This window comes from Lactuca virosa, chromosome 2, assembly GCF_052849685.1.
Source record: "Lactuca virosa cultivar CGN04683 chromosome 2, Lactuca_virosa_CGN04683_v6, whole genome shotgun sequence".
Classification (NCBI taxonomy): domain Eukaryota; kingdom Viridiplantae; phylum Streptophyta; class Magnoliopsida; order Asterales; family Asteraceae; genus Lactuca; species Lactuca virosa.
Window position 1 is genome coordinate 40,438,338 of NC_136427.1, and position 15,211 is coordinate 40,453,548.

Below are 15,211 nucleotides of genomic sequence, written 5' to 3' on the forward strand. Positions count from 1 at the left end.
AGAACTAGCATGTAAACGTTTCGGAGAGATAAGGGTGATTTAAACGTCTATCCTGAATAAAGATCTAAATTCACCTTATTCGGTGTATAGATCAAAATGGCAAGAACCCGCAGTGGAGCTGGGAATGCAAATGGGAATAGGAATCAACCCCCAGTGATTCAGCAAATACCTGTTGTAGCGGATGTTCCTGAGCCAATCACGATGGCCGGAGTGCAAGCGATGATCCAGATGATGTTGGATCGTCAAATGGAGGAAACCAGACGTTTGCTCCAACAAAATCGCGAGGAAGCTACCATACCAATCGTAGAGCCCGAGCTGAATGATGGGTCGTCTGAAGGAGGAAACTACAGTGGGACTGTTGGTCAAGCCAACCCACCGATAGTTAGGCAAAACCACCAGGATGGAGGAAATGACGGACATGGATGAAAATACAAGGATTTCATGGCATCTAAACCACCGTGTCTATCTGGAAGCCCGTCGTCGGTGGAAGTCATGAACTGGATCTCCGAGATGGAAAGGATGTTTGAGAGTTGCGAGTGTAGCAACAGGCAGAAGACTGCTCTCGCGGTTCCTCTGTTGAAATCTAGAGTACTAAGCTGGTGGAAGCTACTAGCTGATTCAATGCCCAAAGGAGAAGCGAGCAAGATGTCGTGGGAGGATTTTATGGTGCAGTTAAAGATGCAATACTGCTTTGAGCAGGATCTTCTGGAGATCAACAACGAATTCCAGAATCTGAAGAAGGGAAGAATGAGCGTTACTAAATACGCTGCAAGCTTTACAGAGAAAATGAAGCTTGTTCCTCACCTCGTCCCAACTGAACTCTCCAAGGTTAACAAGTTTGCCCTCGGATTACCAGCGGACTTCGGTCCAATGGTCAAGCAAACAACCACTCTGAAAGCCGCCATTTGGGCTGCTAAGAATGTGGAGACCCAGATACGAGAGAAGGGTCTGGAGAGAGCAGGAGGTGGGAGAGAAAAGGAAATTTGATGGGTCGTCGAAATTCAGCAAGAAAAGCAAGTTCTCAAGGTCTGGTACGCAGAAGTCTGGAGGAGGTGAAGCCAAATGGTGCGACAAGTGAAAGAAGAAGCACCAGGGGAAATGTGACGGAGGAGTCACTTGTTTCAAATGTGGAAAACCTGGGCACTATGCCAACGAGTGCACGTTTACTAAGAAGGTCTGTTATGAGTGCAACGAGGAAGGGCACATTTCGAGGGACTGTCCGAAGAAGAAGGAGGCAGGAAGACCCAACATTCCACCGAAGCCGAAGGCAAGAGCGTTCCAGATGACGCTCGAGGCTGCAAAGGAGGCAGCAGACGTCGCTTCAGGTACCTTTCTTGTAAATGGATTGCCTGCCAATATACAGTTTGATTCCGGAGCAAACTATTCCTTTGTATCGCATAGATTTGGAGGAAAATTAGCATTGCCTGTAGAAAAACTTGATAATGCTCTAATTGTGGAAGTTGCCAGTGGCAAGTTCGTACCTGTTAGTAATCGTATTAAGAACATCGTCATCGACCTAAACGGAAACAAATTCCATGAAGAGTTGTTGCCCATAGAGTTGAACGGTTTCGACATCGTTTTGGGAATGGATTGGCTTAGCGCCAACGATGCTGAGATTCAATGCCGAAAGAAGATAGTAAGGGTAAACCCACCCGGAAAAGAGTCTTTTATGGTGTACGGGGACAAACGCCGAGTAAATTCTGGAATCATCTCCCTGATGAAAGCCATAAAATGTTTGTCCAAGGGATGTGCATCATACTTGGCATTCGTAATCGATGCTAAGAAGGAAAAGAAAGAGGTGCAGAATATACCGGTTGTGTGTGATTATCCGGAAGTCTTTCCCGAAGATCTTCCTGGATTACCGCCTGATAGACAAGTGGAGTTCAGAATAGACTTGTTACCAGGAACAACACCGATAGCGAAAGCACCATACCGATTAGCACCGACGGAGATGAAGGAGCTTATGACGCAACTTCAGGAGTTGTTGGACAACGGTTTCATTCGACCTAGTTCATCACCCTGGGGAGCTCCGGTGCTATTCGTGAAGAAGAAAGACGGAAGCATGAGAATGTGTATAGACTACCGAGAGCTGAACAAGGCAACAGTGAAGAACAAGTATCCATTGCCAAGGATTGATGACCTATTCGATCAGCTGCAAGGTTCGAGCTATTTCTCAAAGATCGATCTTAGGTCAGGATATCATCAGCTGAAGGTGAGAGAGCAGGATATCGAGAAGACTGCATTCAGAACAAGATATGGACACTACGAGTTCTTGGTTATGTCGTTTGGACTAACCAATGCTCCAGCAACATTCATGGATTTGATGAACAGGGTTTGTAAACCATTCCTCGATAAGTCCGTGATAATGTTCATAGATGACATTCTCATCTACTCGAAAAGCCAGGAGGAGCATGGCCAACATCTACGAGAAGTGTTGGAAGTCTTGAAGAAGGAGAAACTGTATGCAAAGTTCTCCAAGTGTGATTTTTGGATCCGAGAAGTCCAATTCTTGGGTCATGTGGTTAACCAGGAGGGAATAATGGTTGACCCAGCAAAAATCGAAGTTGTGATGAAGTGGGAACGTCCAAAGAGTCCCACAGAGATTCGAAGCTTTCTTGGATTAGCTGGATATTACCGACGATTTATCCAAGGCTTTTCTTCGATAGCTGCTCCATTGACAGCTTTGACCCACAAAGTAGCTACTTATACATGGAGCGAGAAGCACGAAGAGGCATTCGAGAAGCTAAAGAAGAAGTTATGTGAAGCACCGATTCTTTCTCTACCCGATGGAGTCGAAGACTTCGCAGTCTACAGTGACGCATCTGGGGTCGGGTTGGGTTGTGTTCTGACCCAAAGAGAAAAGGTGATAGCATATGCCTCTCGAGAATTGAAAGAGCACGAAAAGAACTACCCCACTCATGATCTGGAGTTGGCAGCGGTAGTATTCGCCTTAAAGATATGGAGGCATTACCTCTATGGCACAAAGTGCAAGCTTTTCACTGATCATAAGAGTCTCCAGTATCTCTTTAATCAGAAAGAATTGAACATGAGGCAACGACACTGGCTAGAATTACTCAAGGACTACGACTGTGAGATACTTTACCACCCCGGTAAAGCAAATGTTGTTGTTGATGCTCTCAGTCGGAAAGTCAATCTTGAAAGAAAAAGGCCAAGAGCTTTGAGAATAGAAGTTGTCTCAACGATTATGGAAAGTATCAGGAAAGCTCAAGAAGAAGCTTCAGAGAAGAATGAGCGAAAGGAAGAACGTTTGGGCAAAACGTTAGTGTTCGGTACAAACCGTCAAGGACTGAAGGTATTCCAAGATCGGATTTGGGTACCTAAGACGGGAGGAATAAGAGATCTTCTGATGGAAGAAGCTCACAAGACCATGTACTCAATTCATCCCGGTAGCACTAAAATGTATAGGGACCTAAAACCCTACTACTGGTGGCCGACGATGAAGCTCGATGTTGCGAAGTATGTGGCCGAGTGTGTGACATGTGCAAGAGTTAAGGCACAACATCAGAAACCATACGGGAGTTTAGAACCATTACCTGTACCCATGGGTAAATGGGAAGACATCACCATGGATTTTGTGACTAAACTACCCAGGACGAAGAACGGTCACGACATGATTTGGGTGGTCGTGGATCGTTTCACTAAGAGTGCACACTTCATAGCAGCCAACGAAAGGTGGTCTATGGATAAGCTTGCAAATGCTTACGTGAAGGAAATTGTGAGACTTCACGGTGTTCCTCTAACTATTGTATCGGATCGTGATAGTCGTTTCACGTCAAGGTTTTGGAGGAGTCTACAAGAGGAACTGGGTACGAAGTTGTGTCTGAGTACAGCTTACCATCCGCTGACTGATGGTCAAAGCGAAAGAACGATTCAAACGCTTGAAGATATGTTGAGAGCATGTACCCTCGAGTTCCAAGGTAACTGGGATGAGCACTTACCTTTGGTAGAACTTTCCTACAACAACAGTTTCCACTCGAGCATCAAGATGGCACCCTATCAAGCTTTGTACGGGAAAAAGTGTCGTACGCCGTCTTGTTGGCTTGAGGCTGGAGAAAAACAGTTTATGGGCCCCAAGATAGTCCATGAGACTGCTGAGAAGCTGAAAGTGATCAGGGAAAGAATGTTAGCAGCTCAGGATCGTCAGAAGAGCTATGCTGACAAGAAAAGACGACCGATGACCTTCGAAGTTGGGGATTCGGTTTTGCTTAAGGTCTCACCGTGGAAGGGACGTATAAGATTCGGAAAACGAGGAAAGCTAAGTCCAAGGTTTATTGGACCGTTCAAAGTTCTTCAGAAGATTGGGAACCAAGCTTACAAGCTGGAATTGCCCGAAGAACTCATTGGTATTCATAACACCTTCCATGTGTGTTATCTGAGGAAATTCACGGGAGAAGTTCTCGACATAATTCCGATCTCAGAATTAAGGATGGATGAGAACAAGAGGCAGATTGAAAAGCCCGAGGCACTTATTGACCGTAATACTAAGAAGTTACGACGCAAGATGGTCGACTTAGTGCCAGTCCAATGGAAACATTCGAATGGGTCGATTCTCACTTGGGAAACAGAGGATGACATGATGAGTCGCTATCTGCATCTGTTTGCTGACGCATGATTCCGGGACGAAATCATCCTAAGGGGGAGAGAATTGTAACGCCCGGGTTTCGGGGCTAAGCATTTTAGACGATGTAATAGTCTAGGTCAACTATTGTAACTCTTTTTGATGAAATAAAGATGAAATATTTGAGTATTTTGTGAATTATGTGAATTTATGTGCTTATTATTTAATTATAAATGTATAATTAATAAAGAATAAAAATAAGCGTCAAAATTAAAGTGTGAGATAAGCCCGATATCTTTACATAAAGTTGTAGTGGTCGAAACAAGGATTCCGGAGATATAAAGAACGCCGAAATCCGAGTTATAACGAAGAAGTCATGACCCGTCGAAGTTTCACGACGGAACCGACACGACACTGGGAAGCGTAAATAGTGAATTTACGATAAAGCGATTTTTAGCCTTAGCGATCTAAACGAAAGTCGTAGAAAACGTTAAACCGAGAGCGTCCATAAAAAGAACGCCCAAATCTGACTTCGTATGAGGAAGTTATGATTTTTCGTAGTTTCGGCTTAGCAGTGTATAGCCCGAAGTTCGAATATTAGATCGAGCGGTTTTTAGCCGACACAACCTAAACGAGAATCGAATATCTCGTTAATAGTAGCATAACGATAAAAAGACAGACGAAAACGGACGTCAGATGAAGAAGTTATGAATTTTTAACGGACCAATCCTGTCCCGGTTTGTTAAAAATATAAGTTTTAAAATAAATTCAAAATTAGCCGACGGAGTCTAAAAGAAAGTTGTAGAGTACGTTCCCGCCTACGCGTGGATATAAAGAACGTCGAAAACGGAGCTCGTACGCGAGAGTTACGAATTTTTAAAGTTTGTAGTCGAATTTGCGAAACTGTGATGACGTGGCAAGATCTGAGTCGTTGCTTGTTGCCCAAGGCTTCGCTTCAGATGGAGACCCGTCGCCTCGCATACGCGCCGCGTCCGAGGTTGGGAACGCCCAACGTACCGTTAGCCTTATCCCTTCCGTGTCCGATGTGCGAGCCAGCTGGTGCGAAGCTGGCACCCGATCCGAAGTACGCCCCGCGTAAGCCAAGGACTACGCCCCGCGTACGTCCTAGGTTGGCGCCTATAAAAGGGCTGTGAAGGCTGCCGAGGAAATCACTCATTTTCACAACTCTTTCTCTCTCTACTTTCGCTCACTACCCCTTTAACCCCCCTAAACCCTAGGAAAAATCCCTAGCACCCTAAGGAATCCCCGAGGCTCCCGGAGTCCCGAGAAAAAGGGTCTTTCGGTTCGGAAACGCTGCTCCAAGCAAAGCCCAGTTTTCTTTAAAATCCGTTGTAAGTGAGCTACGCCTACACAATTTTTAATATAACTTTTAAATAATTATAATGTTATTAGGTCCTTAAAATAATTATTTGGGATATTATTATGAGTTATATTGAGTGTTATTTAACGCTTATATAATAATAATAATAATAATAATAGCTAGACTATTAATTAGTCGCGGTTAACGTTAAAACTAAACTCTAGTGGTATTAATACTAGATTTTGATCAAGGAAAAATTGTTTTGAGATAACGAAGTGCTGTTCGAGTACCGAGTCACCACCTAATCAGGTGAGTGCATAGTTACTTTCATCTTACACATAGATATGAAGTATTTTATATAAATTACGTGCTATGTGTGCATATTATCTGAATACTTGATGTCTATGTTGGATGAATGATCTTATACACATTTTTCATGATTTAAACTGTATATGTATTTTATATCTACAAAAATGTTGGGGTAAAACATGGGTAGATGTAATAAGACGATGTGTGATAAAATAATAAGAGGCCTCGATGTTGTTGGTGATCCAGTCATCTAGCGGAGTATAGATGACGACCACAGACTCTTCTAGACAGTCCAGTGGAACGCTAGCAGGCTCGCAACCTGTAGGTGTTTGTGAACGATGTGTTCACCGGTGTACTCCATCCCCCTCATGGTTGCCTTTAGGACATTTATTGCTGAGGAACCCCCTTGGCAGTAGTGTCCATCCCGATGATGATCCTTAGGCTAGGTCCCTTATGATAGGTGTTTAGGGACGTAAAGTGAGGATAACGGGAACGGGTAATCGAGTTATTGTTGATTGATGAAATTAATAAATTTATTTATTGTGGGTTGAAAACCCTATGTGCTTACCAGGCTCCCAAGCATGACCCACTCAGTTTCATGTATTACAGGTAGTGGCGCTCGAGCATATATGTGATGTTTTGGATGAGGGATTACGGATATAGGCCTGTAGATATGAAATAATGTAGTAAGGCTTATATTGTACTGTTTATGCTTTTGATCTGTATCGAACATGACATCCCGAGTCTTTTAATGAAATACATTTCTACGGAAATGTTTTTGATAAATCTTTATCATATTTCGTTTTGGGACAAATTCCGCAACACTTTTATTTAAAATGTTACTCTGATTTTCAAACAAGCATAAACAAAATCGGTCTTTTCTGGCCGTGAAAATGGGGACGTCACAGAAACCCTACCCTCCTCTCACTTATTTTGACCACTGGCATCATTTTTGAGCTTATTTCTCCATTAGAAGGTGGAATCTTGAAGAACAAGGTAGTGAAAAGTGTATGGAAGAAGGATTCAAGTATAGATCCAGCAAGATTACATCATTTCTGGACCATTGTTAGTAAAAAGCTTCAAACTTGCTCATTAGTTTCATAGATCTTGTTAATTTTCATATTTGTCACTTTTTGGTTACTTTAGTGCATAAAGTTTAGATCTTGAAAGTTTGTGACCTAGTTATGGATAAAGTTGGAAACTCTATCCATCTAAACATCATATTTATTCAGATCTGAAGGTTGGAGACTTGGACTTAATGGATTAAGTTGAGAAAGATGCATGTTTGGTCCCTTTGAGACTTAAAGACTAGATCTTGGTTGTTTGGACCATCCTAATGGATAAAGTTGGAAACTTTATACATTATGGAGTTATTAAGAACCATAAAAATGAGATCTTGGTCCTTATATCCCTTCCATGCAAGAGTCATGATGTCTTAATGGATTATTAAGTCAGGGTTTTAGCTTTTGGGCCTTGTCTAGCCATGGAAAGTCATAAAGGTGGAAACTTTATGACTTAGAATGATGTTATGGGTCTAGATCTAAGTTTGGACGTGAGGTCTTTAAGGAATAAGTTCTTAATATGAAGTTTTGGATTCAGACGGAGTACGTTAGGCGTACCAATAGGTACGTTGCACATACTGGGTTAGAGTCCCATGGTTTTGGATGAGATACAACTACGCCCAACATAGTAGCTGAGTACGTAAGGCGTACTCATCCAACTTGACCTTTCATTGACTTTTTGACTTTATGCTTTGACCGTTGACCAAGATTTTGACCAAATGTGATCTAGGGGAGTTTTGGGTATTTTGAGTGGTATTTTGAGTTGAAGGCCCTGGTTTTTGTTTAGGAGATCAGTAGAGGCAGTAATCGGAGCATCGTTTGGTCAAACTATCTTTTCAGACTATGAGGTGAGTTTTCCTCACTATACTTGTGGGTCGAATGCACCAATGTCGGCCCATTAGGTTATGTATCATGGTATAGAGGATGTTGTTATGTTATATTGATCTGTTAGATCTGTATCCTAGTATATAGGATGTTATTATGAAGTAGTGATATGTATATATGTATGTTTGTCTGTTGTCTGGTTATATGATTATCTGTTTATTGGATATATGTTATTTGTTATATATATATATATATATATATATATATATATATATATATATATATATATATATATATATATATATATATATATATATATCGACATAGTGCGGTTGGGTTGAGGCAATACTGCTCTGTGCGGAAGCCAACAAACTCGGGAGCAATCCAGACATAAGCTGAGGGGCGGAAAGGCAAGCCAAACTTATGATGTGGGCTCGGGAGCAAGCCTTACATAAGTTGAGGGCTGGTAAGGCAAGCCAGACTTATGTTGTAGGCTCGGGAGCAATCCAGAAATGGGTTGTGGGCCAGAAAGGCAAGCCAGACTCATGCTGTGGGCTTAGGGTAATCCAACCTGATGGTTGTGGACCCAGTATGGATGTTGTTATATGTTTGTGTGGTGGTATTTTGGGGGAAGTCACTAAGCTTTGGCTTACCGTTTTAGTTTTATGTTTTAGGTACTTCAGATGATCGGGGTAAGGCGAAGGCTTGATCGTGCATATCTTTCATATTTTTTGAGATTTGATTTTGGGATACTCTTATTTGTGATTTTGACTTTTGGAAACTAAGTTTGTAAACATGTATGGTTTGTGGTTTGGTTTTGAAAAAAATCAAAAATTTTACCTTGATTTTCGAGATGTTACACAAGTTGAATTGAAATCAAGGAATGTGAAGTACCTCATCTTCATTGTTGTCAACAATCTCTTTAATCCTCATAACCTCACCAAAAATCAAGGAGTACTCTTCGATTTCATCGGTCAAAGCTTCCACAACTCCATAATCGTAACTGCTAATTTGATGGTTACCCACATTAAGGTCTTGTTGTTCTTCGTCTCCAGGCAAACCTAATTCCACCTTATCACATCCATAACATTTAATCAAATTACAAGAGAATAAAGTTTCAGCAAAGCCATATCTCCTAATTCGAAACTCTTTTGAGTAATCAGAAGCAACAATGATGATTGGCTTTCTCGATGGTTTCAAATATATCGCCATTTGAGCTCTTAAAATAATTCCTCCAGTAATACGTTCATACAACAGATTTCGAAGCTGCCATTGTAACCGCCTTACCTCCACCAAACTCGAAACGAAATCCACAAAGATCATATACTTCGATTATTTGAAAGATCTTTGGCGGGTTGTACCCGATTTGATTACACCCCACAAATCGAAAAGCTTTGATTGTGAAATAAATTTGGTAGAAATTACGGAGTACCAGAAGAACAGAAGAAAGGAACAACAACTAAGATGGAAGAAGGCGATGGAGGCCAAAAGATAGGAGGGAGAGATGGAACTCGATTTTTGGCGATGGAGAAAGGTGTGTGGTTCTGGATGGTTGATCGATCACGACGGCTGAGGGATTGAATTTTCCCCTCAAAACCTGATTAACAAATTCTATAAAAAAATGATTTAATTTTGGATATAACATGTAAAGGGTATTTTGGTAAATCGATATGTATTTTTTATTTTAAATATATTTTTTGATATTCAATTGATTTATATATCATTAAATTATAAAATTGGATATAAATGTGAGTTTAGTAGGTTAATAAGGATATATATGTAATTATGAACTTTGGAAAGATATAAACATAATTCTTTATATTATTGACGACAGTGAGTCAATAACCATCCCACACATATCAGCCCTTCAAACTCCCCAACTTTCAATCTGGACCGTAATAACTCTGTATTTACGGTTAGTCGGAGGTTCCCAGCCGTGCTCAACTCCTCCACACGCTTCCTTCTTCTTATCCCCCACGTTCACAGTCGATTTATCGATTTCGCTGCCTCCTTCCAAGAGTGTTTCAGTTATGACACTTCCCCTTTAACCAACCACGATAAAGAGGTTCTGAAAACCCTGGATCCAGTGCTCGTAGTTCCAGTCCTGGAGCCTCTTGTCAATATAAACTGCTTTTTGCAATTATATATTCTTATGTTTGTCCTTATGGGTGGTTTTATCTGAACCGATAAGTTGACAATGTTGACTTTCAACCAAGGTTCTAAATAACGCGAGGCGTGGCTTGGCGGCAAGGTCAAAGTTAAGCCATGACAAGCTTTGGCGAGCCATGACGTTTTTCAAGGCGTGACTATTTTATATATATTAAAATCATATAATTATTGAATTTTATCAAGTATATCAAGTTTTTAGAAGTGTTATATTAGTATTTAATATAAAAAGTTAACAAAAACTCAATTATTTTAGGCCCGATAAAAAAAACAAAAAAACCCGCGCCTTGAAAATAACTCGCGCCATAACGCGATAAGGCGCGCCTTGACACGTTATTTGGGCGCCACGCTTAACAAACCCGCATTGGACGTTTTTGACTCTTAAATTGGCTGTCGTCTTTATTTTATGTTATGTATGCAACACAATTATAAATACTATTTCAAGACATGAAAGATAAGTGGGTAGATTTGTCAACCTAGTTCTTAATGAAAGAGGGATATGACACTAGTTCTTAATGAAAGAGGGATATGACACTAGTTATTAATGTTTGCAAGAACATGTGTGAAATTTCTGATTTACTATGCATCTTAATGTTACAAAAAGCTCCGTTTAGGGACTATAAAAACGAAACTCAAACTAGGTGGACCAGAATTACAAGTTTCTGATATTGATAACATGGAGAGGGGCAGAGATTGGACTGCACAAACTCTGGGAAAGGCAAAGAGTAGAGAGGAGAAGTGTCCTAAAAAATGTCTGTAACAACCTTCAATCCCCTCTCCTCGCTTTACACGCACCATACGCTATCGCCAATTACCACCAATTTCATTCATTGCGCAGTATTCATCTCCCTCTGTCCCTTGGTTTCTGATTATGTTTGCTGTTTCTTATTTGTATCGACATTTTTGATTCGAAGATGAGATGGGTGTTGTGTTATTGCAGGAATTGAATCCCCGTTTGCGCTATAATGGTGCAAGGCTTCTGAGTATTTGTCCTCATGCTATTTCTTCACGAGACCAAGGTATATAAGAAATTGGGCTTAGTGTAATGTTGCTTGTTTGTCGTTCTTCAAGTAGCACTTAAAGCTTATCGATCATTGTTTAAACATGTACTTTTATCTGATTTCGATTTCAGAGACTCAAATATGTTTAATGTTGAATTCGAAATTGACATAGTTTCTTTTAGGGCGAATGTGCATTTAGATCATTCAGAAAATTGTAAAATTATATAAATATCCATATGTGAACTATCTGATTTCGATATGTAAACCACCATATGTGAACTTTTCCTTATTGATAGTTCCAGAAAGGAAATCCCATGTGCATTTTAGTACAAAATAGCATAATCTGAATATTAATCTCTATGGTTTCTCATATATATGATCTTTGCCTTATTGATTTAATCCACAGGAGTGTTAGATTCTGAACTACATTCTGTTCTTCAGTTGGCTACAGGCTCTGAACTATATGAGGTGGAAAAAATTCTTTTTGGAACAAGGTGTAACCTATTCACTCTTGTCTTGAAGTCAAAAAAACTGTATATGATTTTGTGGGAATATGAATGTTTTCTTATGCAACCCTACAAAAAATTACAACTTTTTTGACATGAATCTTTGTAATTTTTGGACAATCTTCATACTAATTATGTCAAAAAACTTTTCAATCCAGTTACTTTAGTCCATTGTTGAAGTCCATAGCAAAACCATCCGAAATTGATTATGTAATGATTGAGGAAGATCCTGAAGAGAGAGAGGAGTTTATAAGGATTTTGGAATCAAGATTCTTCTTCCTTGCAGCTGATGCTCGATCTTCATTGAGGTAAAGTTAGGGACAATTAGGTAATTTACATTTTTTGAGTTGAAGTAGCAAACAAGATGTAACTATATTCCAAAATCATGTCCTTCGAGTGTGTTTGTATGTGTGGTGTTTAAGTGATTGCCAATTGTAGAATCAGATAATCAGTTCCTTAGAGGCAGGGGTAAATTGGTAATTTTACATTTATGTTAGTAGTTATTTTCAGGGGTTGGAGGCCTACGTATAGGAATGTTTTGCTTGGTGTGAGAAAAGAACTAAAAATACCTTGTTCAACAAAAATATCAACCGAAGATTTGGAAGTAGAAATTTTCCTTCACTTGTTGCAGGAGTACTCAAGGTAAAGTAAATACTCAAAAATCAAAATATTGTCTTTTTTTAGTATTTTTCAATTTACTTTATTAGAAAAGTTGCAGACTTTCTATTAAGTGATGTATAGATAAGATGCTGAATGGATAAATGATGTATGCCTAGGGGAAGTGTTTATGTTTAATGAACAAAGATTGTTTCTTTTTTGGACTGAATGAGAGTGAATGACCATTTTGCCCTTGTGTCTAGAATTGATGCTGTACATTGGCACATTTTATATTTTTAAAAAATGTTTGCAGTGAAGGTTCAAGAAGCTTGAAAAACACTTCTGATAGTTTAGAAGTTGGCTTAAGTCCATGGAAAGTGCAGGCTTTTGCTGCTTTAGGACATGGAGCTGAAGAGATCTTTTCAACAATTCTGAAGGTTTTACTTATTTATGAATTATAATAATAATAATTCTTTTTACATATTTCTCTTTTGCCCCTTGTATTTATATTCTCTTTTGGTTATTAGAAAAAATGTTTTTATTAAGGGCTAAATGCAAGAAATGGAAACTTACTTTCAATGTTTTGTTTTCACTTTTTCCTATTACAACATTGTACTTTGAAAAAAAAATATGATATAATCATGTAGATTTCATGAATAAATGAAAGTATGTTGCTATTTATTGCATTTATTCCTTTTCTTTATTTTTGGTTTTATAGGGTGGAGGGATGTTTACAGTGGGAAAGCTATACAATTTGGTAAGAAATTACTTTTTTGAATAAATTTTCACAAATTGAATTCTCAACTTTAAAAAAATGAACAAAATCATGTTGTGTTGTAGATATCAAGTAAATTATCAGGCAAAGTGTTCTTGGAAGCAGCCAATTATCAAATAAAGAAGGAAGTTCTCAAAGAGGTAAATAATATATATATATATATATATATATATATATATATATATATATATATATATATTATATGTTAATGTTATGATTGTTAACAGGGTGGAAGAATGGCAGCTATAAACTTGGAGTCAAGAGCAGCTTTACTTGCAGCAAAACAGGTGATTGGATTTGGATATAAATATAATATATTTATATTATCATAATCTATTTATTTAAGTTATGAATTTTATTTAATGAAAATATTGTTTATGGATTGGTGATTTTGTAAACAGGGGTTAGCAGGTGCTGCATCGCGATATCTTGGAGTTAGGAGCATAATGGTGTTACTTGGTCCTATGTATTATTCCCTTTTTACCCTTCCACTAATAATACTTTATTTATTTATGTATTTATATTTATTTATATTTATTTATGCAGGCTATGGGGAACATTACTAGCAGACATTGTTATTCAAATGCTTGGAACTGATTATGCAAGAATCTTGCGTGCAATTTATGCATTTGCACAGGTAATCTCCAAAAAGTAATAAACTATTATTGCTTAATCTAAAAAACATTCATCATTTGATGATATAAATGAAAATGAATATATATACATGTGGTTTGGATTAATTTATATAGTAAAAATAATGTTATTTTTATATGGTGGATGTTTTTTGTGGTCCAGATCAGAATCTCACGAACATACAGGCTACCATCGGATAGCAGATGAGAATAGTAGTGATTTAGTTTTAACTTTTATAGTGGTTGGTTTACTTTGTCTTATCATGTATCATTATTATATGATTATTATATCATGTGTGTGTGTATATATGAAATGCAGATAGATAGTTTACACTTTACACAAAACAAATATAATTTTATTTATATGTTCTTGTTCCCCTAAGGTAGAAATGTGAATATGTTAAAGTGGTCATGGTATCAGGTATTAATATAAGCCTAAAACGGGTATCTGTGACAACTCGAAAAAATTTTGTTTTGAAAGCTCAGTCAACTCAACTGAGTGTCAAACTCATTGGTAATGAGTTCTAGCCTGGTTAAAGGTCATTCTAAGGAGTTTTAAGCCTAGTACACTTAAGGAATGAGTGTAGAATGTACCTGCTAGAGACACTGTTCAACAAATCGAGCCTTAACCTCTTCAAAAAGAGTTCACGGCCACAACACTTGAGTTTACGGCCGTAAACTCAAGGTGGGCCGTAAACTCCCCCTTAAGGACTCATTTTCTTCACTTTTCATTCATTATCTCATTTCCACTTCAAGAAACTTGATTTCTCTCTCAAGTATCATCCCGATTTTCATCCTAGATCATCAAAAGTTGTAAGTGTTCTTCCTTGATTAGTTGATACATCTCTTAATCTAGTTTCATCCATTGATTTCATCCATGAAATCATTCCATTTGCTAGATCTTCAAGTTTCACCAAGAACACACACTAGTGTTCTTGGCCAAAATCAACCATTTCAAGCCTCTATATCGTAAGTACTCTTCCCTACACTTGATATCTAGTTAGGACTCATGCTTAGAGCCTTGAAAACATCAAAAACACAAGATCAAAAGGAGTTTACGGCCAAGCCATCTCCCATGGCCGTAAACCCCTTTAAGGGTGCCATTTTGGCCATAAACCCTCCTAGATGCAAAGCTTGTGACCTAGAACCCTTCCTTGATGGAAATAGGACCTTAAACTACTCTCAAATGCAAAATGACCATGAGTTTACGGTAGTAAACTCCCTTGGGCCGTAAACTCATCAAAAGCCTCCATTGAATCGGTCTTTCTCATCCTTGTGTAGAGCAAAAGTCCCTAAAGCTTCCCTAGCCTTCAAACAAACACTTATGCATGTTTGACCATGAGTTTACGGCCGTAAACTCCCTTTGGCCGTAAACCCATGGTAGTAAACTCATATTAGTACCATTCCACTCTCCTTTGATGAATCACATGTGATTCCAA

The 15,211-nt window shown here is 38.8% G+C and overlaps 1 protein-coding gene across 1 annotated transcript; it reads left to right on the plus strand.

The window, feature by feature from the left end:
- Window positions 1-10,930: 10,930 nt before the first annotated feature.
- LOC145159054 (uncharacterized) lies at window positions 10,931-14,154 on the plus strand. The gene is made up of 12 exons (XM_079077954.1): window positions 10,931-11,098; window positions 11,202-11,280; window positions 11,669-11,756; window positions 11,927-12,076; window positions 12,279-12,410; window positions 12,679-12,802; window positions 13,084-13,122; window positions 13,206-13,280; window positions 13,368-13,427; window positions 13,542-13,606; window positions 13,687-13,777; window positions 13,936-14,154. The coding sequence occupies exons 1-12, from the start codon at window positions 11,012-11,014 to the stop codon at window positions 13,978-13,980; spliced, it is 1,035 nt and encodes a 344-aa protein (XP_078934080.1). The 5' UTR covers window positions 10,931-11,011; the 3' UTR covers window positions 13,981-14,154.
- Window positions 14,155-15,211: the final 1,057 nt, after the last annotated feature.